Genomic DNA, 15046 nt, shown 5'->3' with positions numbered 1-15046 from the left:
TGACAGTAGAGCAGCATGTGGTAGACTACACCCTCCCCAGATTGACAGTAGAGCAGCATGTGATAGTCTACACCCTCCCCAGACCGACAGTAGGGCAGCATGTGGTAGTCTACACCCTCCCCAGGCCGACAGTAGGGCAGCATGTGGTAGTCTACACCCTCCCCAGACCGACAGTAGGGCAGCATGTGGTAGTCTACACCCTCCCCAGGACAGACAGTAGGGCAGCATGTGGTAGTCTACACCCTCCCCAGATTGACAGTAGAGCAGCATGTGATAGTCTACACCCTCCCCAGATTGACAGTAGAGCAGCATGTGGTAGACTACACCCTCCCCAGATTGACAGTAGAGCAGCATGTGATAGTCTACACCCTCCCCAGACCGACAGTAGGGCAGCATGTGGTAGTCTACACCCTCCCCAGGCCGACAGTAGGGCAGCATGTGGTAGTCTACACCCTCCCCAGACCGACAGTGGGGCAGCATGTGGTAGTCTACCCCCTCCCCAGACCGACAGTAGGGCAGCATGTGGTAGTCTACACCCTCCCCAGACCGACAGTAGGGCAGCATGTGGTAGTCTACACCCTCCCCAGACCGACAGTAGGGCAGCATGTGGTAGTCTACACCCTCCCCAGACCGACAGTGGGGCAGCATGTGGTAGTGTCACCCTCCCCAGACCGACAGTAGGGCAGCATGTGGTAGTCTACACCCTCCCCAGGCCGACAGTAGGGCAGCATGTGGTAGTCTACACCCTCCCCAGGCCGACAGTAGGGCAGCATGTGGTAGTCTACACCCTCCCCAGACCGACAGTAGGGCAGCATGTGGTAGTCTACATCCTCCCCAGACTGACAGTAGGGCAGCATGTGGTAGTCTACGCCCTCCCCAGACAAACAGTAGGGCAGCATGTGGTAGTCTACACCCTCCCCAGACCAACAGTAGGGCAGCTTGTGGTAGTCTACACCCTCCCCAGACTGACAGTAGGGCAGCATGTGGTAGTCTACGCCCTCCTCAGACCAACAGTAGGGCAGCATGTGGTAGTCTACACCCTCCCCAGGACTGACAGTAGGGCAGCATGTGGTAGTCTACACCCTCCCCAGGCCATCAGTAGGGCAGCATGTGGTAGTCTACACCCTCCCCAGACCAACAGTAGGGCAGCATGTGGTAGTCTACACCCTCCCCAGGCCATCAGTAGGGCAGCATGTGGTAGTCTACACCCTCCCCAGACCAACAGTAGGGCAGCATGTGGTAGTCTACACCCTCCCCAGACCAACAGTAGGGCAGCATGTGGTAGTCTACACCCTCCCCAGACAGACGGTAGGGCAGCATGTGGTAGTCTACACCCTCCCCAGACCGACAGTAGGGCAGCATGTGGTAGTCTACACCCTCCCCAGACTGACAGTAGGGCAGCATGTGGTAGTCTACACCCTCCCCAGACCAACAGTAGGGCAGCATGTGGTAGTCTACACCCTCCCCAGACCAACAGTAGGGCAGCATGTGGTAGTCTACACCCTCCCCAGACTGACAGTAGGGCAGCATGTGGTAGTCTACACCCTCCCCAGGACAGACGGTAGGGCAGCATGTGGTAGTCTACACCCTCCCCAGGACAGACAGTAGGGCAGCATGTGGTAGTCTACACCCTCCCCAGACCGACAGTAGGGCAGCATGTGGTAGTCTACACCCTCCCCAGACCAACAGTAGGGCAGCATGTGGTAGTCTACACCCTCCCCAGGACAGACAGTAGGGCAGCATGTGGTAGTCTACACCCTCCCCAGACCAACAGTAGGGCAGCATGTGGTAGTCTACACCCTCCCCAGGACAGACAGTAGGGCAGCATGTGGTAGTCTACACCCTCCCCAGACCAACAGTAGGGCAGCATGTGGTAGTCTACACCCTCCCCAGACCGACAGTAAGGCAGCATGTGGTAGTCTACACCCTCCCCAGACCAACAGTAGGGCAGCATGTGGTAGTCTACACCCTCCCCAGACCGACAGTAGGGCAGCGTGTGGTAGTCTACACCCTCCCCAGACCAACAGTAGGGCAGCATGTGGTAGTCTACACCCTCCCCAGACCAACAGTAGGGCAGCATGTGGTAGTCTACACCCTCCCCAGACCGACAGTAGGGCAGCATGTGGTAGTCTACACCCTCCCCAGACCAACAGTAGGGCAATGCACATAACGACCAGGAAGGGAATTGGCATAACGACTAAATTGGGGGATGGGAGAAAATGATAGAAAGGCAACAACAACAACAACAACAACAACAACAACAACAACAACAACAACAACAACAACAACAACAACAACAACAACAACAAAAGACAGATATTGCGCCGGATGAATCCGTCTTATCGCTGAACCAGGGCAGACGTGACCGGGGGGTATCTCACACGTACACCAGATGAGTGACTCTGTTTTGACTCCCTCTCCCCTCCTTCCTCCTGCAGATCATTGACCCTAAGATGCCCAGGGAGGGGGTGTTCCACCGGGGCGTGCCCATCCCCGTCCCCCCGCTGGACGTGCTGAAGCTGGGCGAGCAGATGACCCAGGAGGCCCGGGAGCACCTCTTCCTCGTCCTCTTCTTCGACAACAAGAGGACCTGGTCAGTCGTTCAGCTCTGTCTCTCTAGTCCGGTCCCCCTCCTCACCGTCTCACTCCGCTCTGTCTCTCTAGTCCGGTCCCCCTCCTCACCGTCTCACTCCGCTGCTCTGTCTCTCTAGTCCGGTCCCCCTCCTCACCGTCTCACTCCGCTCTGTCTCTCTAGTCCGGTCCCCCTCCTCACCGTCTCACTCCGCTCTGTCTCTCTAGTCCGGTCCCCCTCCTCACCGTCTCACTCCGCTCTGTCTCTCTAGTCCGGTCCCCCTCCTCACCGTCTCACTCCGCTCTGTCTCTCTAGTCCGGTCCCCCTCCTCACCGTCTTTACAACCTCCGAGAGTTGTGGTACAGAACATTTAGACCTTAGACCTAGAACACTTTAGAGGAGATGTGTGGTACAGAACATTTAGACCTTAGACCTAGAACACTTTAGAGGAGATGTGTGGTACAGAACATTTAGACCTTAGACCTAGAACACTTTAGAGGAGATGTGTGGTACAGAACATTTAGACACATTACAAAGCACATCAGATAAACTAAAACGGAAATAGTCCAATATCATCTATAGCAGCCATATCTATAAACATCTTCACGCAGGCGTTTAAAGTGCATGTCAATCTCTCTCGCTCTCACTCTCTCTCTCTCTCGCTCTCTCTCTCTCCCTCTCTCTCTCTGTCTCTCTACCTCCCTCCTTATCTCTCGGTCTGTCTCTCTCCCTCTCTTTCTCTGTCTCCCTTTCTCTCTACCTCCCTCCTTTGCTCCCTCTCCCCCTCTCTCTCTCTCTCTCTCTCTCTCTCTCTCTCTCTCTGGGCGGCATTAGTAGCAGAATGACACAAGAGACGAGGCTCGGCAAGCTTGCCACACTACTGGATGTGCTCATACAATATCACCACAGTTACTAAGTTCAAGTTAAAAGGAAACCGTATGATCAGATGTGCAAGAAGACAAAACCCCCTGCTGCGAGGTGCTGCAGAGACAAATAGGCCAAGCGTGGTTTGTGGTAACGGGATGGAAAAAACACGCTGTGTTTTTACTAGGTCACGGAGTTCGGCGGAATCGTTAGCATCTGCTTGGCTTTGCGTGTTTTTTGTTTTGTGTGTGCGTGTCTGACTCAGTCGTGTGTGTGCGCGCGCGCGCGCGCGCGCGCGTGTGTGTGTGTCAATCAATCAGATTTATTTATATAGCACATTTAACATGACACATGTCAACCAAAGTGCTGTACAGAGGGTAGATACACATAGATACATATTGACACAATCACAACTAGTCTGTTTTACGGGAGGGCACACAGGAAAGCACACAGGAAAACGGGGCATGAGTCAGTGAACGGGAAAGGCTAGTAGGTAGAAGTGGGTTTTGAGCCTATATTTGAAGGCATCTATCAAGGGGGCAAGGAGCCTAATGGAGGTGGGGATGCTGTTCCACAGTTCAGGGGCTGCGACAGCAAAGGCACGGCCCCCCCCCTGAGCTTGAGGTTAGACCTCCGGACTGTCAGGAGCCTCTGATCGGCTGACCTGAGGGACCTGGTGTTGGAATAGGGGGATAGGAGGTCTGAGATGTAGGAGGGGGGGGCTGACCATTAAGGGCTTTAAAAACAAATAGGAGAACCTTAAAATGTATTGTCTGTGTCTCCAGGCAGTGGCTGCCGCGCTCCAAGCTGGTGCCCCTGGGCGTGGACCAGGAGCTGGACAAGGAGAAGATGCTGGAGGGCCGCAAGTCCAACATCCGCAAGTCGGTCCAGGTGGCGTACCACCGGGCCATGCAGCACCGCAACAAGGTGCAGGGAGACCCCAGCAGCGACACCAGCGACACGGACTGAGCGTGCGCACACGCACACGCACACACACACACACACACACACACACACACACACACACACACACACACACCGACCTCTTATCGCTGGCCTTTCCAGGTATGGTTGCGGTGTGCGCAGGTGAAAAAAGCACATCTGGTACATCCCCCAGTCCCGTCCCGTCCCCCCACACACACACACACACACACACACACACACACACACACACACACACCTTTCCACACACAGCCGTATTTAATCTGATTTGTAAAATATTGTATTTAAGCGAATTGCGGAGGAGAAGAGGGAAAAAAAGGTATTAATAATGATAATAGAACAAATTAAACTATGCCCAGAATCATGTTTGAATATCCTTGTATTGTGCTCGATATGATATGTTTATGATCAACAGAAGACGACGATCTGCGAGATGAGAGAAGAACGTAAATGTTATCCTCGGGCTGCACGATTATGACTAATAATAATAATAATTGCTAAATTACTTTTTGCTTGATATTGTGATCATGATTTAATTTGAATTACAAACCTGCCAACGTTAAACCTTTTCGGGGAGATTTTCCAGAGCCTGGAACAATACATGTGTGGTGGTGGTGGACAGACACACGGGTGCCTAGTGCAGTGGCTCTCAGCTGGTCCAGCCTCGGGACCCAACGTTTGCCTTCGTCATTAAGTCGCGACCCAAATTTTTTAACCACTATGATTTATTTCAAACATTTTTTTTGCAGTAATACACAATCTTTCATGCACTGTTAAAAACATGAAATAAACACAAAAAGTGCAACAAAAGTGCAACTAGGGCTAAAAACCCAATGAAATAAAATAATAATAAATAATATATGCTTCTTAGGAGATTTCTTAGCTTAACATAACAGACCTAAGTTTGGGGGAACTAATGGGATAACTGGGGTTGCAACAAAAGTGCAGCTAGGGCTAAAAACCCAATGAAATAAAATAATAATAATAATAATAAATAATATATCCTTCTTAGCAGACTTCTTAGCTTAACATCCCAGGGAACTAATGGGATAACTGGGGATGTTGTTTGCTCCTGACAAGAGTCTCAAAGTCTGGGGTGATGGTAGACAAAGCAACTCTGAGGTCATGCTCAATGTCCAATCTGTTCCTCCGCTTTGTCTTCAGCTGGACCAGAGCTGAGAAGCCACTTTCACAAAGATAGATAGTGCAAAAAAATTTAATATATAAAAAAAGAAAAAAATGAATTTTACTTTCTTTTTTATTTCGTTTTTTTACACACACATCCACGACCCACTCAAAATGGCCCTGCGGCCCACTTTTGATTCGCGACCCACCAGTTGAGAAACACTGGCCTAGTGTACTGGCCTACTCTGGAGGACTGCTGTGGCTGTTCTGGGGGCTGGCCTTGTTTATAATAGTAGAATGCTAATAGTTTATTTCTAAGCTGAAAGTCATTTAGACCCCAACTGTGGTTCTGTTTTAACCCTTTCACTGCGGCAGTGAAAGTGTTAACCTTCTGTGTATTGTTGCAGTGAAAGGGTTAACCGTTTTGGTAGTGCGGCAGTGAAAGGGTTAATATGTTGTTCAAAACAAAGGCAAATGCCCACCCTATAAAGCAAACTATCATTGTCCTCATCCCTGTCCTCATCCCTGTCCTCATCCCTGTCCTCATCCCTGTCCTCAACCCTGTCCTCAACCCTGTCCTCAACCCTGTCCTCATCCCTGTCCTCATCCCTGTCCTCAACCCTGTCCTCAACCCTGTCCTCATCCCTAATAATGATTGAGTTAGACCAGTGGTTCCCAAAGTCGGGGTCGCGACCCAAAGGTGGGCCGCGAGCAGCCACGGGTGGGCCGCGAGATGATTTAAAAAAAATACAAAAAAAACTAATTTTTTTTTTTTTTTTTTTTTTTTTTGTCAGGCCACTGAACCTAGAAGCAGGCCAGGACAGTGTTTCTAGTTGTATTCTAAAATTCTATTCTATTGTATTCTAAAATGTGACTATATGGTTTTATATTAACTTAATAAATAAACAAAAACGAAAAATCTACTTATTTCAACGAACATTTCAAACTAAATAACAGATTATGCACATAAAACGCTGAAAACAACCGAAGCAACAATAGTATTTTAATGAGGCTATTATTATTATCATTATTATTTTGCAACAAGTTAGCCCATAAATAGCACATATAAATGAATAACTAACTTGAACTAACTTAATAGGATTGAAGTGATATTTGGCTTAAAAAAATCGGTCGCCTGGCAAAAAAAAAAAAAGCCCGACGATGTGCATTGGGCCGTGGCTCTCTGACGCCTTATTTTCTGGGCCCTGGCCTGAAAAGTTTGGGAACCCCTGAGTTAGACGACCGCAATTTAACTGCAGGTGTGTTGCATCATCTGTTAGTGCAGATCTCTCCTGCATGTCCTCTGATAGGAGAGCTTGTGCGACGCGGCTCACAGCAAAGACACTTGTTAATTATCAATGAGAATTCCCTGCAATGGAGGAGATGTTCAGGAGAAGTGACCATTCCAGGCTAAACCAGAGTGTTGGCAGGTATGGACCTGTGTTTTAATAGCCTCCCTCTGTGGTACGACGAGGGGTCGGTGTTGACCCTTAGCACCTGCATCGCACAAATATAATTCCAAATGATGGGCGATTATCTTTTTTTAAAGCACCAATACCTCGTCTTAAAATTTTAAGCCAGAGGAGAGCTCTTTTAAGGGAATGAGGAGCACTTGATTGGACGGATCACGTCTTGATTAATTGCGGAGGACAAAATCATGATCACGATTTAATATATGATTAATTGTGCAGCCCTATCCTTATGATAGTCATTCACACAATCTCTTCCTGTCCCTGTCACACACACACACACACACACACACACACACACACACACACACACACACACACACATATATATTCACACACACTTGCTCTTTTACATTCGAACAGGGAAATTAATGCTTATACTGTACATTGGAATGCATACATCGCTGATCCTCCACCAGCTTCTCTCCCTAGCCCCCCCCCCCCCCCCCCCCGCGGCCCCTGTGTTCAGTCGCCTCACACGACCCTGGATCAGACCCTGGATCAGACTGACTGCACACACGGCCAGTCAACTGTGAGCAAACCAGCTTCCTGTTTTTTTATTTATTCCGCCTGTCAAGGACCACTGCTCACAGATCCATCGACCCCCCCCCGTAACCTGGCAGCAGTCCTCTCGTCCATCTCTCCTACAATACGTGTCTTTTCTTTATTATTTTTTTTATAAATGGCTGTCTGTGTCATAGCAGGCTGAAAGAATCATGAGGACTCGTTGTGCTGTGTTCACATGAGAAGAGGAACACGCCCCGACCGTCGGTCTCCTAGTCTCAGGCCTGTGGGCTTTAGAACTTTTATATATACAGATTACATACAAAGATAGAAGTTTAATAAAAAAAGAATTGAGTTTTGTACACTTCCGAGTCCTCCGTCACTGTGTGTGTCTGTGTGGGGGGGGGGGGGGGGGGTGAGAGGGAGGGAGGGAGGGAGGGAGGGAGGGAGAGAGAGAGAGACAGAGAGAGAGACAGACAGAATGTCAAGTGTGTGAGAGAGAGACAGACAGAACGTCAAGTGAGAGAGAGAGAGACAGACAGAATGTCAAGTGTGAGAGAGAGAGACAGAATGTCAAGTGTGAGAGAGAGAGACAGACAGAATGTCAAGTGAGAGAGAGAGACAGACAGAATGTCAAGTGAGAGAGAGAGAGACAGACAGAATGTCAAGTGAGAGAGAGAGAGAGACAGACAGAATGTCAAGTGAGAGAGAGAGAGACAGACAGAATGTCAAGTGAGAGAGAGAGAGACAGACAGAATGTCAAGTGTGAGAGAGAGAGACACAGACAGAATGTCAAGTGAGAGAGAGACAGACAGAATGTCAAGTGTGAGAGACAGACAGACAGAATGTCAAGTGAGAGAGACAGACAGAATGTCAAGTGAGAGAGAGAGAGACAGACAGAATGTCAAGTGTGAGAGAGAGAGACAGACAGAATGTCAAGTGTGAGAGAGAGACAGAATGTCGAGTGTGAGAGAGAGACAGACAGAATGTCAAGTGAGAGAGAGACAGACAGAATGTCAAGTGAGAGAGAGAGAGACAGACAGAATGTCAAGTGAGAGAGAGAGACAGAATGTCAAGTGAGAGAGAGAGAGAGAGACAGAATGTCAAGTGTGTGAGAGAGAGACAGAATGTCAAGTGAGAGAGAGAGACAGACAGAATGTCAAGTGAGAGAGACAGACAGAATGTCAAGTGTGTGAGAGAGAGACAGAATGTCAAGTGAGAGAGAGAGACAGACAGAATGTCAAGTGTGAGAGAGAGAGAGACAGACAGAATGTCAAGTGAGAGAGAGAGACAGAATGTCAAGTGAGAGAGAGAGAGACAGACAGAATGTCAAGTGTGAGAGAGAGACAGAATGTCAAGTGAGAGAGAGAGAGACAGAATGTCAAGTGAGAGAGAGAGAGAGACAGACAGAATGTCAAGTGTGAGAGAGAGACAGACAGAATGTCAAGTGTGAGAGAGAGACAGACAGAATGTCAAGTGAGAGAGAGAGACAGACAGAATGTCAAGTGAGAGAGAGAGAGACAGAATGTCAAGTGAGAGAGAGACAGAATGTCAAGTGAGAGAGAGAGAGACAGACAGAATATCAAGTGAGAGAGACAGACAGACAGAATGTCAAGTGAGAGAGAGAGACAGAATGTCAAGTGTGAGAGAGAGACACAGACAGAATGTCAAGTGAGAGAGAGAGACAGACAGAATGTCAAGTGAGAGAGAGAGACAGACAGAATGTCAAGTGTGAGAGAGAGACAGAATGTCAAGTGTGAGAGAGAGACACAGACAGAATGTCAAGTGTGAGAGACAGACAGACAGAATGTCAAGTGAGAGAGAGAGAGAGACAGAATGTCAAGTGTGAGAGAGAGACAGAATGTCAAGTGAGAGAGAGAGAGACAGAATGTCAAGTGTGAGAGAGAGACAGACAGAATGTCAAGTGAGAGAGAGAAAGACAGAATGTCAAGTGTGAGAGAGACAGACAGAATGTCAAGTGTGAGAGAGAGAGAGACAGACAGAATGTCAAGTGAGAGAGAGAGAGAGACGGACAGAATGTCAAGTGAGAGAGAGAGAGACAGACAGAATGTCAAGTGTGAGAGAGAGACAGAATGTCGAGTGTGAGAGAGAGACAGACAGAATGTCAAGTGAGAGAGAGACAGACAGAATGTCAAGTGAGAGAGAGAGAGACAGACAGAATGTCAAGTGAGAGAGAGAGACAGAATGTCAAGTGAGAGAGAGAGAGAGAGACAGAATGTCAAGTGTGTGAGAGAGAGACAGAATGTCAAGTGAGAGAGAGAGACAGACAGAATGTCAAGTGAGAGAGACAGACAGAATGTCAAGTGTGTGAGAGAGAGACAGAATGTCAAGTGAGAGAGAGAGACAGACAGAATGTCAAGTGTGAGAGAGAGAGAGACAGACAGAATGTCAAGTGAGAGAGAGAGACAGAATGTCAAGTGAGAGAGAGAGAGACAGACAGAATGTCAAGTGTGAGAGAGAGACAGAATGTCAAGTGAGAGAGAGAGAGACAGAATGTCAAGTGAGAGAGAGAGAGAGACAGACAGAATGTCAAGTGTGAGAGAGAGACAGACAGAATGTCAAGTGTGAGAGAGAGACAGACAGAATGTCAAGTGAGAGAGAGAGACAGACAGAATGTCAAGTGAGAGAGAGAGAGACAGAATGTCAAGTGAGAGAGAGACAGAATGTCAAGTGAGAGAGAGAGAGACAGACAGAATATCAAGTGAGAGAGACAGACAGACAGAATGTCAAGTGAGAGAGAGAGACAGAATGTCAAGTGTGAGAGAGAGACACAGACAGAATGTCAAGTGAGAGAGAGAGACAGACAGAATGTCAAGTGAGAGAGAGAGACAGACAGAATGTCAAGTGTGAGAGAGAGACAGAATGTCAAGTGTGAGAGAGAGACACAGACAGAATGTCAAGTGTGAGAGACAGACAGACAGAATGTCAAGTGAGAGAGAGAGAGAGACAGAATGTCAAGTGTGAGAGAGAGACAGAATGTCAAGTGAGAGAGAGAGAGACAGAATGTCAAGTGTGAGAGAGAGACAGACAGAATGTCAAGTGAGAGAGAGAAAGACAGAATGTCAAGTGTGAGAGAGACAGACAGAATGTCAAGTGTGAGAGAGAGAGAGAGACAGACAGAATGTCAAGTGAGAGAGAGAGAGAGACAGACAGAATGTCAAGTGAGAGAGAGAGAGACAGACAGAATGTCAAGTGTGAGAGAGAGACAGAATGTCAAGTGTGAGAGAGAGAGACAGAATGTCAAGTGTGAGAGAGAGAGACAGAATGTCAAGTGTGAGAGACAGACAGAATGTCAAGTGTGAGAGAGAGACACAGACAGAATGTCAAGTGTGAGAGAGAGAGACAGACAGAATGTCAAGTGTGAGAGACAGACAGACAGAATGTCAAGTGTGAGAGAGAGAGACAGAATGTCAAGTGTGAGAGAGAGACAGACAGAATGTCAAGTGTGAGAGAGAGAGACAGAATGTCAAGTGTGAGAGAGAGAGACAGAATGTCAAGTGTGAGAGAGAGACAGACAGAATGTCAAGTGTGAGGGCGAGAGCCTCCCACCTGCAGTTCCTTGTTGCTGTTATGTGGAATTCCCCAACGAGAGGACGCTCCACCGCCCAGCAGCGAGCTCTGAATGATGAGTGTATCATGAATAACCGTCTGTGTGTTCAAGGTCATGTTTACACTTGAAATTCTGTCACGGTCATCACAGCACATGCACATGGTAAGTAACAAGATTCAAGAGGTTTATTTGTCAAATACATACCAGGGCATACAGTGAAATGCAGGTGGTCATGCCTGTATCGATTGTGCAATAATACTAATAATAAAATAGACATAAAAAAAACAGGGGTAATAAGAAAACATAAGATATGCATGATAAAAATAGACATGCATGTCTGACCAATAAAGCTGGAAAAACGCTAGAAATAAATCTTTGAAAAGAAATAGACATGCTAAATTCTAGCCCCTTACGTGACTGCGATCTGCAAGCCAGGGGCTTTTTGTATCCGCAGTCACTCTCGGCTATGCCGCTACCAGGCTCATATTAACACATTCTCTGCCACCACTTTGATCATCCTAAACCATTCTGCCAGTACTGTAAGTCTATGGAGATGTTCACCTTCTTTGCAGGGCTATAACTTTTTAACTTGTATTGCTAAATTGACATTACTATGGCCCATTCAACATCGATTAGCTATCGTTCAGGATGTAGGAACGTTTTACTTTTTCATTCACACATTCATATGAAAATACCGTCTAGAGTATAAATATGTTTTTATCGTTTTCTGCAGTATTTCCTAGAACGTGAGATATAGACATAAATGCATATATTAAGATTATCAAATGCCGTTTGATACCGATCAACGTTATATTAAAAATATCAACTGTACATGGTCCTAAACGTTATGACTGATCATCCGCGGGTGAACGGAGGGGGGGCGGGGTCGTTTATAATTCCGTGACCGACGTTAAATGATTTATGTAGTATGGGTGATGTATAGATCAGAGCAGTTTGTATTGAAAATGATAAAGAAAAACGCTGAAACTCACGTCAGTCTCCTCGTACCGTTGGGCGATGAGAGTGGAGCAAACGGATCCCAGTTATGTGATGTGGATCGATGCGATCCAGTTCCTGTTTGTATAATACTAATATACGCCCAAATCATGTGGATTATTGAGTTATGGCAACGGATCCATATCCACGGTGTGTATTGAGTCCCGCAACGATAAACGAGTGGCCGGACGGAATAGGCAGACGCACCGGGATCACAAGAGATCCACTTCCGGTTGCAACTCGCCGATCAGCCACCCGGTGGCAGTATTGAAGCGTTGCAGAGTTATGATGGCTCCCGCAGCATATGACAAGGCTCCGTGAGTGAAATATGAACATGAAACACGTCGTACACCGTTATTGGCAGAATTCGCATGAACTTGAAACCCGTCGTACGACGTGATTGGCGGTAAAAGTGTTAAGTACCAAGCGCTGCTTTTGAGCTGGGGGTGGGTCAAAAATATATCGGATATGAATTTCAAAGATACCAATGCCTGGTGCGCATGCGCTGTGACACCAATGGCGGAAATACACGGCTCGCTCTGTAATTACCACTTGTTTTGTAACAATGATTTAAACTGTTTATTAGCAACTCCGAGCGTTCAGACCCCAGCGTTTCACTGTGTTAAACCCATATTGTACGCTGGGTATCTTTGAAATTCATATCTGATATATTTTTGACCCACCCCCAGCTCAAAAAAGCACTTGGTACTTAATATGAGCCTGGTAGCGGCATAGCTGAGAGTGACTGCGGTTACAAAAGCCCCTGGCTTGCAGATCGCAGTCACGTAAGGGGCTAGCTAAATTCCTGAGAAGGCACTGGTTCCTATGTACACTACTACTATACAATATACAATTTTAACTCTGTCATTATGCCAGTAACTAGTTACTCTAATCTGATTACTTTTTTCAGTAAATAGTAATTAACTTGTTACTTTTTACAAGCCAGTAATCTGATTACAGTTACTTTTCCAACTGGCTGTGCATTACTATTTAGTTACTATCTCAATGCTGATGATAAGAGAGCCAGGGGTACAGTCAGCTAGACCGGAGATGGGATGTGCGCTCACGCACGCACACAGCCACACATTTATATTCCACAACGGTTTTACAATTTTATTTTTAATTAAAATTATATTGTATACATTTTCTATTTTATTTCGTTTGGGAACCACTGTCCTAGAGTGCCTGAGCAGTGGACAGCTGTGACCTTATATGGCCTTATATGACCTGTCTGAGCAGCCAATCATGATTTATGACATTATGCACTTTCAATAAAGCATTATTTAAAAAAAAAAAAGAAAAAAAAACTGTTGTCATTCTTATGTTGTGGCAGCAGCAGGGGGGACGGGGACGACTTCGTAACCTAGTTACTTAATCAAGTAATCAGTAAAGTAACTAGATAATTAAAAAGAATGTATCTACTTTTTCTCCCCATTTTTCTATTTTTCTCCCGTCCCCAATTTCGTATTGTCCAATTCTACCCTCCCCTGTCTCGAACGCTGTTGGCCATGCCTCCCACAAGCCGGCTGCAATGTGGACAAAGCCTTACATCACGTGTCCCCTCCGGTACTCGAGGAAGCAGCCGTCGCATCTTTTCACCTGCACAGCGCGATCTCTCAGCGGCGAGGGTCTGCGTGGGAGGGACACTGATTCGCTTCCTGATTCTACTGCGCAGGCGCACCAACCGACCTGTAGGAGTCGCTGTCCACAACGTCCGATCCCCACCCACCAGCTTTCCTCCCCCTAATACTGCCAATTGTATTAGTATGCAACGCAGAGAGCTGGGCTCGAATCCAGCATCTCCTGCGTTGGTGGCGAGCGCCTTGCCCACTGCGCCACCTAGCCACCCCACTAGATTACTTTTTAAAGGAGTGATCAGTAATCAGATTATTTTTACAAGTAATCTGTCGCATCACTGGTCATTATGCTATACTTACTATATCTAAACTATACTATACAAGAACCACCTCGGATCTTTCATTTAAAGTGACCTTTATATATTCCTCATTCCTTTAAAGTGACTTTTCCATTTTGTTTAAAGTGACATTTTGTTTAACAGCGATTGCAGCATGTGTGTGTGTGCTCATGTGTACTTGCGTGTGGAGAGTTCAGTGTTCTGATGGCCTGGGGGAAGAAGCTGAGCCGTAGTCTCTCTGTTCTCGTTGCGTGTGTACGTAGGCGCTTGCCTGACCGCAACAGGCTGCTGTTGTGGTGGTGGTGGTGTTAACCCCCGCCTGGTGACGTGACAGCATTATTCCCAGTCAATGAACAGTCAGCTGAGTTTCCCAGACGCAGGATAATAACGGCTTATCTTTCAACACACTTTCGGGAAATGTCACGGTACGTGGAGCAGCAAGGGTGCGGTTGGGTTGATGTGCAGCGTGTGTTGTCCTGAAGAGGGTGCAACCTTTGTCCTATCTCTGCAGTCTGACACCACAGCGGGTCAGGCGAGTGGGAGTGACACGGTGTAGAAATACACGTCGTCTCCCAGGAGGACAGGAACACACGACCGGTTCTGCCGGTTCTCCGTTGCGTGTGTCTCCTCTGGTATATAATCGTACGGGCTTATACCTCACGCAGCGGCTCGTGTCCTGCTGGTGCAACCTGCTCATAGTCGGGACATCAACACATTTGTATTTATTTATTAACACAAAGAGTTAAACAAAAGTAATACAAAATACATAATAACCATAATGGAAGCCTAGAGGCTTATCGAGAACATCCCCTATTTTGTAAAATCAAACATACAAAAATATACATATTATTTAAAGAAATACCAGTAATACATTCAAGTCAGTTTTATTTATAATCATTCAATAGATATGTGTTAACACAAACATACATACACACAGTACATACGTGCATATACTGTATACTGCGTACTGTAACATAATAATACATAACCACCCATCCACCTGCCTACAAACCCACCCATCCATGTGATTCCTACACTGTTTACCTGGTTTGGATCAAACTTGTGATTCCTACACTGTTTACCTGGTT

General features: G+C 47.0%; 1 protein-coding gene across 1 annotated transcript in view; it reads left to right on the top strand.

The window, feature by feature from the left end:
* Positions 1–7838, top strand: part of brpf1 (bromodomain and PHD finger containing, 1) — a 76181-nt gene extending 68343 nt beyond the window's left edge. Inside the window, exons 15-16 of the mRNA XM_084333189.1 lie at positions 2439–2593; positions 4222–7838. Coding sequence (XP_084189315.1) covers positions 2439–2593; positions 4222–4405 — 339 coding nt within the window. The 3' untranslated portion in view covers positions 4406–7838. The remainder of the gene's footprint in view (positions 1–2438; positions 2594–4221) is intronic.
* The last annotated feature ends 7208 nt before the right edge of the window (positions 7839–15046 follow it).

The sequence above is a fragment of the Notolepis coatsorum genome (genome assembly GCF_963971535.1).
Source record: "Notolepis coatsorum genome assembly, chromosome: 17".
In the NCBI taxonomy this organism is placed as follows: Eukaryota; Metazoa; Chordata; class Actinopteri; order Aulopiformes; family Paralepididae; genus Notolepis; species Notolepis coatsorum.
This window is presented reverse-complemented; position numbering and strand designations above follow the sequence as displayed.